Source organism: Anguilla rostrata, chromosome 3 (genome assembly GCF_018555375.3).
Source record: "Anguilla rostrata isolate EN2019 chromosome 3, ASM1855537v3, whole genome shotgun sequence".
NCBI classification, from domain to species: domain Eukaryota; kingdom Metazoa; phylum Chordata; class Actinopteri; order Anguilliformes; family Anguillidae; genus Anguilla; species Anguilla rostrata.
Window position 1 is genome coordinate 62,527,821 of NC_057935.1, and position 14,145 is coordinate 62,541,965.

Consider the following 14,145-nt stretch of genomic DNA (forward strand, 5'->3'; position numbering starts at 1 on the left):
AAGCACTTTGAAATTGAAATTGAAAGAAAGAGAAAGGAGTGTGGCAGGTCATGGGAGGGAATGAGGGAGGGATAAGAGGCAGTTTCGGTGGTTCTCTGTGAGCTCTGAGGTAAAATGAGAGGCAGTCTGAGGGGCCAGTCTGAAGCAGGAGCCGAAGGTTTCTCGGAGAAACGGTCCCTCCCGACCTTGTGATTGGACTCCCCGTCCAGGCTGGCCGTGGTGACGAAGCAGGTGTCATCATCGCGGCTGGACCGCAGCAGGATCAGGTCGCAGGGGAAGGTCTCGTCCTCCACCACCTCCAGCACATCGCCCACCTGCGCCCGCACAGGGAAAACACAGTCAAAACCTCCCCCGTGCGCCACAGCTCCCAGGAGCAAACCCGACCCGACGACCTCCGACCTCCGACCTCCGACCCCCGACCCCACCTGAGCCCCACCCAGCTTAATCATTTCTCTCTGTCCCCAGCCGACCCTGACCCGGGGGACAAAGAAGAAAGAACCAGCAGCGTATGTGTAACGACTGGCTGTTCTTTTAATTCATCTTGAATTAACGGAAAGAAGCCTCTTTTTTTTTCTTTTTTTAAACACAGTCACAAAAAGTAACAGCGATCCTTCTTTGAGGTTAAAATACTCCAACTGTAGCAAATAGCTTTCCTATGCAGTGCAGCTCAGCTGAAGTAATGTAATTATAATATGCGCACAAACGCATTATGAATCAATTAAGGTTTTATTGAATTTCAAAAAACCTGCCAACTAATAATTCAGCCCAGCCTGGCCTCAACTCAACTGCTTGTCAGGTGAAATAAAACGGGACCCAGCACGAACCCAACACAGGCCTCCGGGCCCCTCTAGGGCTGGACCGGGCAGCCGGGCATTACCCTGCTCAGCCCCCGGTGCAGGCATGCGGACCCCGGGTGGGGTGGGGTGTGGGGGGGGGGTACGCGTTAGCGGAAGAGGGGGTGCGGCACCTTGATCTTCTCGCTCTCCTTGCGCGACCTCTGCCCGTCCTCCAGCACCGTCACCAGGTACTTATTCACCTCGTTGTCCGCCTTGTGCCTCAGCCAGTCCTCGTAGCCCTGAGAGGTGGAGAGAGGTGGAGAGAGGGGGAGAGGGGAGAGGTGGAGAGAGAGGGGAGAGGGGGTGAGGTGGAGAGAAAACGAGGAGTAGACCGAGAGAGAAGTAAGAACAAATGAAAAAGAGATTCCAGTCTTCACGCCGATGGCATGGTTGTGCTCTACGGAGAATGGGGCGTTCAGGTGCTTAGCACGCTCCATATAATACAGACTCCATCTTATTTCTGTGTGAGTGACCTCATCATTCCACTTCGCCGGGCTATTTCACAAGCAGCCCTTTAAGCAAACAGACCTCCTTCAGAAGAACAGATTCAGAAACGATAAGGAGGCAATGAAACGGCTTGTTGCGTCTCGATTGGTCAACAAGCCTTCACAGTCACTTTTAAGGACACGGCAAGGCAGCCTGAGAAAACAGTGACACACTTCCTGTGAGAAATGAGAAACCGATTCAGGGTTCAGGGTTCAGGTTTGAATCCGATGCGGTTGTAATGCGCTTTTATGCACGCTGCGCCTTTTTCGCGCAGAGAAGCGGCGACGGGGAGCGCTCGTGCGGCCGTGAGCCGCGCCGTTCGGGAACGAAATTCTACCGCGGGGCTCCGGGCAAGACGGGACAGGCCCCCGTACGCGCGGTTATGATGTCAGACCGTGAGAACGATCGCCGCGGAACATGCCCGCGCACGCCGCTCCGCTACGGCGAGAAAACAAACTCCGTTCTTCAGGACACACCGGCGCGGAGGGGGGGGGGGGGGGGCGGACGATAAGGAAAAGGTAAATGAAGAGAAAGAGGGGGGAGGGGGAGAGGAGGACTGAGGGATGGAGGGAGGAGAGCACTGAGAATGGGGAGATAAAAGTGGGAAAACAGAAGAGATAGGGGAGATAAAAGGCAAGAGGGGGAGGAGAGGAAAGAGGAGTGGGTGGAGGTGAGGGGGGGAGGGGGGGGGGTGGCAGGGCAGGGATGGTATCCAAGAAACAATGGCGTCACTCACCTGTTTGATTGCAGTCACCGTGATAACAAAAAACAAGGGCAATCCGCTGGTGACAGGACTGGTGGGGGTGTCCACTATCACCTGTGTGGACAGAGAGAGGGCACACCTGTCAACGGCACCACCCTGACTACTCACCACGCTCCCACTAACTTTTTTTCTAGTTTTGCTTTTATTATTATTGTTCTCGTTATTATCATCATCATAATCATCATCAGAGTTGCCAACCGTGGTCAGCTGGATGGACTGAGATTTGTTGAGACTGAAATACAGGGAGTTGGGGGAGGGGGTGTGTGTGTGGTGTCAAAACATCAAAGACAGGTAGCCAATCAACAGTCTTTCTGTACTGTGTATGAACCCAGGACCAGAAACATAATTTCGTAATGATCAGGGATGGGCTCTGTTCTCTCTTATTTGGCGTGAGATGTGTTCGGGCAGCCTGAGCGAGTGAGACAGAGCCTGAGAGCAGAAGAGTTGGCGGCCCTGTGCTCCTGATGAGGGGGAGGCCCATTTAAGCACTGGTGGCTTTCTAGCCCCATCCTGGGCTGTCAACATGGCACGCCCTCGGTTTTAAAACACTTTTAAAACAGACTGAACTAAACTAAACTAAACCTGGCCTCGTGCTCGATGGTATTCGGGTAAAAGTTTCTGTTTAATCAGCGAGTCAGAACAAACCAAGAGAGTACTGTTAGCCTCAAACTAGCGGAGCAAACTGCAGAAAACCAACCTCTCCCCATCTTCCACACACTCCAGATATGAAAAGCTGCCACGATACAAAAACAGAAAAAACACTGAGGCGACATAAACACGCTAACAAATAAATCTTCCCTCACAGCAGTACATAATTACAGCATTACAACCCTCTAAAAAAACGACACCGCCTATTCACAGAACTGAATTCTCACACACGGTACACTCTTTCAACAGAGATTTTTATCAAACAGGCAGTTGCCCTGTGATTGCTCAACGCTAACGTAGCGGTGCCAAGTAAACTGTACGGCTGCATAAAAGGTATTGAACTTTGGGGGGGCGGGGTCACGGCTGATTTTAAAAAGCAAGGAAGTGATTGGCTGATCACCAATGCCTGGCCACAGAAAAGGAGCGACTGTTCGTCGGTGTTGTGCTGCTTGCTCAGTCAGCGAGACACCGAGGGTGAACTTCAGTGCTTTAACTGAATCAGGATCTCAGTCATGTGAGGTATAGGACCCGATTTCAATGAAGACAGGGGACAGGTTTCCTCTTAGGGAACACTAAAAGACCATGGGGGGTTCTCTGGTTCTCTTTGAGACAATGTAGAGGCATTATGGGGTTCAGCCACCGCCCCCCCCCCCCACCCTTTGGATAATAAAAATCTGCATTTTCATTTTTATATTTCATTTAACAACCTGACAAAAATCTGAGCCAAAATGTCTATTTGACTATCTCACCCTCACAGATGGGTTCAATTCAAGCACAAGTCAGGGTATACGCTACAAACAGATAAGCACTTTAACTTGCAGTTTCACTTTTGACAACCGTACAGGGCCAGTAAGTAAAAGTCTAATGCTTTGTGTCTGGTTTACACTGACCAGACGATACTCACTTGACCCTGTTACTAGTAGGTCAAAAACTGTGCACGTCTGGTCATACGAACCTACGATACTAAAGAAAAAACTCAACATGCTATATCCAATCCAAAGTCCAAAGGCACTGACAGTAACCCCCCAGTTCTGCCAAAATACAAATGCTTTGGCCTGGAAAGCATGAAATTGAAACAGAAAATGCAATCCGATCAACAAGAAGCCAAAGCTTTGGACCTCGTTGTCCATGACAAAACTGATAAAACCCGCAGACACGGACAGAGCAGTGGAGACGTGGGGTCGAGAAACCCAAAGCCAAATCCCAAACGTTATATGACCGTACAAAATGATGCTAACGGAGGCCAAATATTCAGAGTTCAGAACACCAACCAGCTAAATCAGGCAACATGACCTGCTTTTCAAATGTTTTTGGAAGGTGTTCGATTAGGAAGATAACAGCGTTCTTAATCGAACCTTTCATTTCCTCCCTCCATAAACCACTGATGAGCTCAACAAGACCCAACAGAGCAAACATGCAGCCCCTCCCCTTTCCCGCTAACAGGATCGATTCCGTAGAGGAAGGCTAAAGAAGAGGGGCCAACTGCACTGCCAAGAGGAGGAGGTCTGGTATCACTTTCTATGTCACGACTATCTACGGTATCACTGTGACTCAGATGAGATGCAATGCGTGATTTCAAAAGCTGTTTTTTTTTCCTGTTGCTTATCCAGCCGAGCCCAGCAGATCAAAGCCAGGTTTATCTTGCCACTGCCGACTCCCAGAAACAGAAGGTTAACTGTATTGCCTGCATTTGGAATGAGGTGGTGATTGCCTTTGAGTCTGGGCATACATGGCCAGCCAGGTTCTGCAGGTAGTGCTTAATGAGCACGTGCAAACTATTAGTCAGGTAGTGCTTAGCGAGACTGCAGGAGTCGTTTTGGGAAAAGCTTTTCACTGAAATGGCCAGAAAAATAACATACCATTTGGTCAGTATCCACAACTCCATTGCATTTGGCTTGCCAAATGGTAAAGGTAGTACAAAACTAACAATTAAAATTTAAATCAAGTGTTTGACGAAGCAAAGCTATGCCAGGAATCATTTCATTGAACGATAGTAACAGTACATAGTGTAGGGCATCGATTTTGTTGCTTGTTAAAGCACAAAACATATATGAACATACAAGATGAATAAATATGAACCTATACATTTTTATAAAGGTTGAAATGAGGTCTTGCAATTCACTGCCCTCCCAAAACCAGAGCTTCAGTTCAGCTCTCCTCAAGGTCTTCACACGAGCTTCTTAAAAATAAAAAGGAAAATTTTGTGAGATGAGACCATCTGGATGATTTAAACAGCCAGCTGGAGTTGAACCATTTGGCTTCTTCACAGAGCGGATAGTTCTTATTAGTTGCAGTGATAATGAAGCCTTCTATAAGATGGCCGTACAGGGTTTAAGAGGAAGGAGAAGGTTGAACGTAGGGTGTGACCAGATAGACCACAGCAGTCAGCTCACGGTCACAACCTGACCACTCCTGGGAGCCACTCTCCCTCACCTTAACACACCCACCCTGACAGAAGAACTACATCAGCCCTCTAGAGCTGCTACAAGGCTGCTTCTCCTCACTTTATTAATCATTTTAATAATGTTTGTACTTCTTACATTTGATTGGCACATCATGCTACATTTATGGTTGCAAGAGGATAGCCGCATAATCCAGAGGACAGGCTGAACCGGATATAGCCTATATACACATGCGTACATACACACACACGCACAATATAATATATACACACACACAACGTAATATTGCTTAAAATAACTGTAAAACAAGATCAGCCGGAAGCAAGGCACCCAGCACTTGAGGTCAGTATGCCGGAGTGCATTATTGCTTAATAACCTTCTCAAATCAAAATATGCAAAGCAGCACTATAACAAAGTGCACTTCAGCGGAATTCCGGGCTCCACTCAACCTTTCAAGCCCCAGTTCCCAGGATGCAGTCCTCCAATGAGGAAAGATAACCTCCAAAGGAGAGATAACCTTTCTGCGAGTTTAAATCACACCGAGAGCCATGCAGGCGTGCGGGCAGGTGCAGAAAGCACTGTGCCTTCACGTACCACGCCCGCACCTTCCCACAAGCTATCTGAATACGTATCGTATGGAGATGAGTTACTGAAAGCACTTTTTCTTTTTTTTTGGATGGTGACACTAGCCAAGAGGCATGGGTACTACAAGCCATGACTTACAGTGCAGGCTTGTACCGACGTTAAATACAACATAAGAAAAGTGCCTGGTTATAAAAGAAAAACGGTAAACACGAACGCAAGAAAATGACCCTACAAGAGATCAACTGGTGTAGCAGAGGACCGAGAAGAAAAAGATCAGCCACACAGTCATGGTTACGTATGAGGGAACAGACGGTCACCAGGCAGAGAGTACCTAATGCATAATGCATAGCCCTCTGATGGCTTCATTTGAAAGCAATGAGGAGACTCACAGATAGCATCTGTGCACTGGCTTAAAAGTGCATGAACTGTTGAGTGAAACATTTTGGACAATGTCAAAACATTACTCCTCTGGATAGCATCCCAGTCTGCACTTTAAACCCGACAGACGACGAGCGCCGTCCCAGACAGAGACTGTACCAAACGCACGGTCTGTTAATGGGTATGAGTTTTTCCAGGTCAGAGAGCAGGCTGAGATGAAGATGAAGATGAAGGGCCGGGCTGAAGGCGGGAAGGGCTTTACCGCGTGGAGCGCGTGCCGCGCGGCCGTTCCCGGGGCAACGACGCTAGCCCCGGCACGTGCACCAACCACTCACGAAAGCGCCACAGAGACCCTTCAGGCAGGCATACCGCGAACGCTCCAGAGTCCGCCACAGGCCGACGCGAGTCCCGACGCGCTGCAGGAGTTCTCCGTCGAGTGAGAGAGCGGGGGTCTGTGGCTGTCTGTGGCTGTCTGTGGCTCGGTGGGATTGCCGGAAACAGGACGCGCTTCCCGAAGGCGCCGTAGGAAATGACAGGGCAGAAATCCACCACGGCGCGTGAGACGGCCGTTTCCTCCCACAGGAACTACGAACAACTGGGGCTCGTCTTGACACACAGAAACTGCAGGCCGCTTCTACGCGTGTGTGCCAGTAACAAGCGCCTTTCTGCCAGAGAAAAACCGCCGAAACGTTTGCTCTGTGACTGGCTTCCGTGCTGCGGAGAATCGGCTGTCCTGTTCTCAGGAGCTTTACTTTATTAAGTACCCCCCCCGCCACACCACCCCGACCCGCTCTGCAGAAGCAGGCCTATTCAGCAGAAAAGCGCTCCGATGCTCCGGGGCCCTGGGGGTGATGGATGTGGCGGAACGCAGGCAGCGCACATCCCTTTTCCATCTATTAAACTGATAAAAGCCCATCTGGGGGGAGCAGGCCTCGGAGGCCCCCGCGATTAGAGACATCAAGAGCGCCGCTCGAAAAAGCGCTGAGGACGGAGCGTCCCGCTGGCGCCGTCCCGTGACGCTGACCGCTACCCCCCCCGCCCCCCGCCCCCCGCCTGGACCCACCTCACCTCGTTAAACTTACGCGCATCCCAAACGAATCTTCCACACTGTAAATATGCTTACACTCAAAATCACTGTCAAACTTTCCACTGACGCTCACCTCTGTATCAACCGCGCTGTATTAACCTTACACACATCCCCAATTAATCTACTGTGCTACAAGTTACCTTGCACTCAGGGCAGCCAAAACTGCACCACAACGCAATGAGCTAACGCGCATCGCCACTGACTCTACCAAACTGCAATGAACGTACACTAATTCCCACACCAGAACCACACACAGTCACGTCCGCACTCTGCCACACTGCACCATTCTCACGCCCTCTCCCCACAGTGCGGTCTCTTCCCCTCTTCGGCGCTAGGCTACACCCTCGCCGCCCCCCTTCTGAAAGGCTTCTCGTACCTCTGTACCGCTCAGCTAGCGGTTAGCGAGGGCGGGCGGGGGTATCATTCAGCTAGCGGCTAGTGCGGGTGTTGAGGCGTATGTGACCATGGTTACGGACTGCGCACAGATGCTTTGGAAAGGCATATGGAGCAGGTTGTCAGCGCATTAATAAATTGCTGGCAGGGTGCATGTCACACAATAATGAACAGTGTTCACGCTCGCGGGCCCGGGGGGGTTTGCGGGCGGGCGGGGGGGGGGGGGCGCGTGGTCCGGCCTCTTCCTCCCCTCCCTCGCATCGATCGGCGCGAGTCTGCAGAGAGCTCGGCGAAGGTAAGCCGCTCTATTAATAGCAGAGCGCTGCGGTTTTTTTACACATCAGCCAGAGTCTATTTGCGGCTCTCAGAACTACAAAGGACTCCCTGCTCGCTGACGTCAGCAGTGCTGCGGAGACGTGCGGGGGTGCGAGGAGGGGGGGGGGGTTCAGATGATGCATTTGCATGAATTCACAGGAGAATTTTAAGTGTCTATTTCTAGCCTGGCGATGAGTCTCAGAGCCACACAGGACGGCTAGCATGAATGTGTGTGTGTGCGAGCGTGCGTGCGTGTGGGTGGGTGGGGGTGTGTGGGTGTGTGTGTGTGAATGTGCGTGTGTGTGTGTTTATGTGCGTGTGTGTGTGTGTGTGTGGGGGTGCGTGTGCGGGTGTGTGTGTGCACGTGTGTGTGTCTGAGAGTGTGTGTGTGTGAGTGTATGTGGGTGTGTGCGTGCACTTCTGTGTGTGCACATGAGTGTGTGTCTGAGAGTGTGTGTCTGTGTGCGTGTGTGGCTCTGATCTCTTGGTGCTATTACAGCAGGCAGTGTGTGCGGGACCCTGCGTGGTTTGGGTAAGAAGGCCCCCTGAGAGCTCCTGGATTAGCAGAGATGCCAGCTACATGCCAGGCTGAGTAAACATCATCAGTAAACTAAGGGAAGCAAACATGCGCAATCACTCACATACACCCACGCAGGCACTCACTCACACACACACACACACACACACACACACACACACACACACACACACACACTCACACACACACACACACACCACCACCACGCACACAGATGCACTCACACACTCACGCACTCACCCACACACACACACATGCACGCACATGCACTCACACACTCACCCACACACACACGCACACACACGCACACACACGCACATACTCACACTTGCACAAAGACACACACACACCCATTCTCTACAGAAATCGAGCAGAGTGCCAGTACATGAGAAGAGGCAGCAGGTCGCAGGCACATCTGCTCCAGGTAACAGGCTTACTCCAGATCCCGCCGAAGTGCTGAAGCCTGCTGCCTTTATACGGCCATGTTAGCGCCCTCGAAGGCCCAATTTAGACCGGCCTCAGCCCTCTTTACACACCCGTCCCCCCCCCGCTGCTCCACAACCCGACATTCCAAACAGTGAGGCGCAGAGACACCCCGGCACCCCGCCGCGGAGGCCAGGTCCGCAGTACTGCGTCATCCCAAAACCTCCGGGACACATTTGGGTGCTGTTTTTTTTTTGGGTTCCACTAACAAAGGACACTTTTTTTTTTTTAAGTGCGCATTTGTGCTAGTCGCTGCAATCTCCCCTGCAACGCTCTCTGAAATATGCAATGGGGGGTGGCTTTTCGCTTGGCAGTCCTGCAGTTTAACTCACACGCAGTAGCCAAGCCGGAGGAGCACACTTCACACATAGCAGATGCGAGCAGGCTGCGCCTGCCCAGCTAGCCAGAGGGGGGTGCTGGTTTCCCGCCAAATTAAGCCCCCACCTACCTGTGTTACCCTACAGCACATGAGCACAGCGCAGTATAATGGTCAGGACTGGTAGAGTAACTGTCCGCTGCGCCCACCCACGCAGCTGAACAGCGCATTAGCAGGATGCGCCACCCAGCAGCCCCTGCCCAACTCTTTTTCTGGGCCTCTGCGTCCTCCATTATCTCCATTATGTTCAATAGGGCTGATCTCTATCCAGTTTTAAGGGCCATTTAGTGTAAACATTTTCCCGAAACGGTCACGACCCACAGAAGGAACAGACTGCAGAACGACCCGCCTGACTGCTCTCTCTCCTGCGGAGTTGCACATTTTGCCCGCACTGAAAATAATCGGACCTTATACACAACGACCATCAGACACGCGCGTGTGTGCGTATGTGTGTGAGTGTGTCTTTGTGCGTGTGTGTGTGTGTGTGTGCGGGCATCAGACACACGCATGCACAAGGTAGCGCTTTGACAGAGGCGTAACCTAAAAAAATGCAGACGCAAGACTCACCTGCACCAGGAATATGATCAGGAAGTAGAAATTGGCGATCCTTCTGAACTGCTCAAACAGGTTCTTTGGCAGAAAGTTCCAAATGGTATACTGAGAAAGCAGAGGGGGGGGGGGGGGGAGAAAGAGCACATCGGGTGAATGAGCGAATAAGTGGCGTGTGAAGCTCGGCAGGCGAGCCGCACCCGCACTGGCCCTTAACGTCATGCTAATGCGGCGCTTACGCACTTAGCCAAACACTTGAGAGCTGGGGGGCTGGACAGGGGGAATCCAGCAGCCTGACACAGGCTCACCCGGGGATTAAGCGCGTCCCCCTGTTTACCCGCTCTCATGTTTATGCGTTTCCGCCGAGCCGCGGCGACATCAACGGCGGCCCCGCTGCTCTGATCTGCCTCAGAGGCCGGGCCCCGTTTCTTTCAGGGGCCTGCAGGTACTCCACCGATTCGGATTAGCCACTTATCGCTAATTCTGCTGGCCCTGAATGGAAGGGCCCGTTACCTCAGAGTCACCGACAGAAGCTTCGCTCTTTAGGAGGCTGTGATGGCTGATACTCCAATGGACAGAACCAGAGCTTTATGAAAACCCAGTGAAAACAAGGGGACTGACCAACGGCCAGGCGGTGAATGACAGTGGCCTGCACGTAACACGCTATCATGAGGTTAAAGGTGCGGATAACACTTCAGCAACATTGGTCTGTAAGACCTGCTTCTGGTGTCCCTTACAAGAGTAAGAGGACCAGGAGGAGAGAGAGAGAGGGAGAGAGAGAGAAAGTGATGGGAAAGGTTTTAACAGAGGAAGAGAAGGATAAAGGGAGAGAAAGGTAGAAGGAGGGAGGAGGAGAAAACAGGAGAGACTGAGAAAGTGCATAGAGAGAGAGAGGGGGGGGTGTGCAGAGGAAGAGGGATAAACAAAGAGACAGGGAGAGAGAAAGAGAGGGGGTGAGAGGAGAGGAAGAGAGGGAAGAAGCAGAATGATGGAGAGCTGATGCGGGGAGAAGTGTAAACGCTGCAGAGAGGGTAATTAAAGCCTGTTTACACTGTCACGCCAGAAAGGAGCTGATTGGACGATCCACTGCGGGACCCTTGGCAGCACCATAAATCCCCCGCCCCCCTCCCCCCTCCCCCCTCCACCACAGCACCCCCTCCCACTGTCACGGGCACAGATTTAGGGAAGCCGACCGGGGCTCCAGAACAGATTGAATCTCACATCCCACAGGGATGCTAATACCGGCTCCTGTAAATTCCGCTCGCACGGAAACGGCACTCCTGACTGACAGATAATTGCCTTCTGTAGCGGGGAAGATGGGCACGGGGGGGCGGGGGGGGTCTGAGGGGGAAAGGAGGAAGAGGAGGAGGGGTGAGAAAGTAAACAAAGAGAGTACGGAGAAGTGAGAGGAAAGAGAGACGGCAGGAAGAGAGTGAAGAGAGTCGGAAAGATCTCTCAGGTCTGAGTGCCGAACGGCCACGCATTCCCTGACCTTCAGAGAAGATGGCCATACAGGAAGCAGGAGGAACATGGGGGGGCGGGGCTGGGTGCAGCCAGAGGAGGGGCTAGACTTTCCAGTCCTTAAAAGGCCTGGGACTGTAGGAATCCTTCTAATGGCAACGGTTTGCCTCCTCCACCTGGAGTGGCAGGTGTTTGGATTCCCAGTTTAAAATTAAAATCGTTAATTAAAATTACGTACGCATTCCCTGCGGCCGACCAACTCCCTCTTCACAACAACCAAACATCTGGGTCCTGCACTTTCTGTCGCATCGCAAATCAAAAACACATCTGACGTGTGTGTGTGTGTAGGTGTACGCGTGTGTGTGTGTGAGAGAGTGAGAGAACAGTATGTGCCCACACACAGTTGGTAGCTTTGACCAATAGGTCAAAACCAAGCAGTATAGCAAACCACTGATCAAACTTAAAACAGACAAATTGACAATACAGCACATTGATGTACCAACAATCAGCGAGAAATTCACATTCATGGTCGGCAAACTATTTTGCCCTTTGACCAAACTAAAATAGCTGCAGACTGCAAAAGACTGCATGTAACCATGTGAATCACTACGGAGAACTTCCATCACGAGAAGAAATGTTCACACACACACTTCTGCATTTTTGGCCAGATATTGTTCACCCCTGGCTGAACAATTTAAAATGAATGGGGTTCATTACAACACGTTATTTTTGACCCTTTTAAAAAGTCACAAAAATTTTCCATTCAAACTATTTCACTTGGTTATGATTCTTGTAAGGTTCCTGTATCACCATGCCACAGAATAAGAATAATGAATATTTATGGAAAGAGATTGCATCACCCTAAGCTTTTTTTATGCTTTTGCCCTATGTCACGTGAGACGTTGTAATGACTAAAATGTCATAGTAATAAAATGTCATATATTTTTTTTTAAATGGGGAAGTCGTTTGCATGGTCTCAAGGGTCGGTAACCTTTAACATTCTATTCTGAGGTGGCGTAACGATTCCCGGGGACAGCTGGGTAAAAGTGCGGAAGCGGTTGCTCGCCTGACCACTTCCCCCCCCGGGACCAGGCTTACGCCATCGGCTCTTTCATCACCGCGCTCAGACGGGCTGCGTCTCCCGCGTGGTCTCTGATGCACGCGACTGAGCGCGGATACGAAAGCGCGCTCTCTCTGAGCCGCGTGAGACCGTCCGTCAGCGAGCCGACCTCACCGGAGGGGAGGGAACGTGAGGCGGGGCAGGGGGCGGGGCCCGGGCCGCCATGCCGGGCGGGGCAGGGGGCGGGGCAGGGGGGCAGGGGGCGGGGGCCCGAGGCCACGGGGCGTCAGCCTACCTTGGAAGACACAATCCTGTTGTCGCAAAATTTTGGCGGGATGAAGACCTCCGTGGAGGGACAGGGCCGGTGTCCCACGTAGACGGTCCTGCTGTCCACCCGTCTCTCGTCCCGGCCAAGCTGCAAAAAAACCCCCAAAAAAACAAAACAAAACATCAACGTCAGGGTCAGAAGCCTACCTACACTCTCCTGTTTGGATTAGGAAGGAATAAAGTGTGACACACACACATATACACACGCACGCACGCACAGGAACGTACACACACACACACGCACACACACACACACACGCACATACACACTCTCTCACACGCACAGCATGTTAACAGCACACTGGTCCATGTTCATATACAGTACGGTCCACACCTTTGACCGCCCCACGCTGGGAAATGCTGAGAACCCAATATCGTTGAGAGAACGGTCATCTGCCACACTATGCAGTCCTGAGCCATAAGGATTCCCTCACTGGACACACACTGCAGAGTCCTGGCCGAGTTTCTCCTGAAGCAGCCGAGTTTGGCACATTTTAATGCTGGATAATCAGACACCACAACGACAAGGTGCTACAGGACATATGAACACACAGCAGGCACACTGCACTGTCCATAGGCGTCATCAATAGTTTACCGAATTTAATTCGCTGCATGGCTTTTTAAAGATTCTCTTTTTTAAGTGACAGAAGCCTCACAATCATGCATTGTCCAGCCCCGTCAACTTCATGCCAGTAAATCTCAACAGAATCATGATTTTTTTTTGTTTTTGTAATTACTTTGGGATTAAGCATTCCGACATCACTGCCCAATATGAGGCGTGAGCCCATGGAGGCCGCTCTGCGGAGGGAAAGGGCTTTGAGCTCGCGGGGGCGTACGCTGGCAGAAGTCCACCTCCGAGAGGCCGCGCCCGCTGCTCAGAGACATTGATGATTAACAGGCTGTAAACTCCAACTACAGGAATGCTTTCCGCCGTCTCGCTGGGACGTTTACGGGCCAAAGTCGTCTGCTGCTGGTGGGCCAGCGGCATTCAGTCCTGCCCTCGGGGAAGCAAAGGTCACAGGGTGTGCGGGTTTTAAGTGGTTACTAGGCACTTAATTCGAAAGGCCTCCACCAGCCCCTCAGTCATCGCTCGCACACCAGATGGACTCCCTCTCCGCCGCGTCGGAAGGCTTCCCTCGATTTTGCCAGTTCGAACCGCCATCTTCACCGGAGACCCACATTTACGGGAATGATTAGGAAAACTTGGTTTATGTCTGGAGAGCGGGTGGGTTTATCTCTGAGACGCGCTGCTTTGGCCAGGCTCACGGGGGAGAGGTACACGCCCGGCACACGAGGCTACGAGAGCAGATAACCAGCGACTCCTCCGGCGAACACAAGGGCGGCGGCCCCTGGAACATTTCTCTTCGCTAGAGAGGCAGGGGCCAGTTGAACTGTGGGTTAATTTCCCATGAGGCACCGCTCTACAGAGAGCCTGCCCCTGTAATCAGTCAGCCCAAC

The 14,145-nt window shown here is 51.8% G+C and overlaps 1 protein-coding gene across 1 annotated transcript in view; it reads right to left on the minus strand.

Moving 5' to 3' along the window:
- atp11c (ATPase phospholipid transporting 11C) overlaps window positions 1-14,145 on the minus strand; it is a 55,276-nt gene that overhangs the window by 21,666 nt on the left and 19,465 nt on the right. Inside the window, 5 exon segments of the mRNA XM_064329191.1 lie at window positions 186-314; window positions 968-1,075; window positions 2,059-2,139; window positions 9,858-9,947; window positions 12,656-12,775. Coding sequence (XP_064185261.1) covers window positions 186-314; window positions 968-1,075; window positions 2,059-2,139; window positions 9,858-9,947; window positions 12,656-12,775 — 528 coding nt within the window.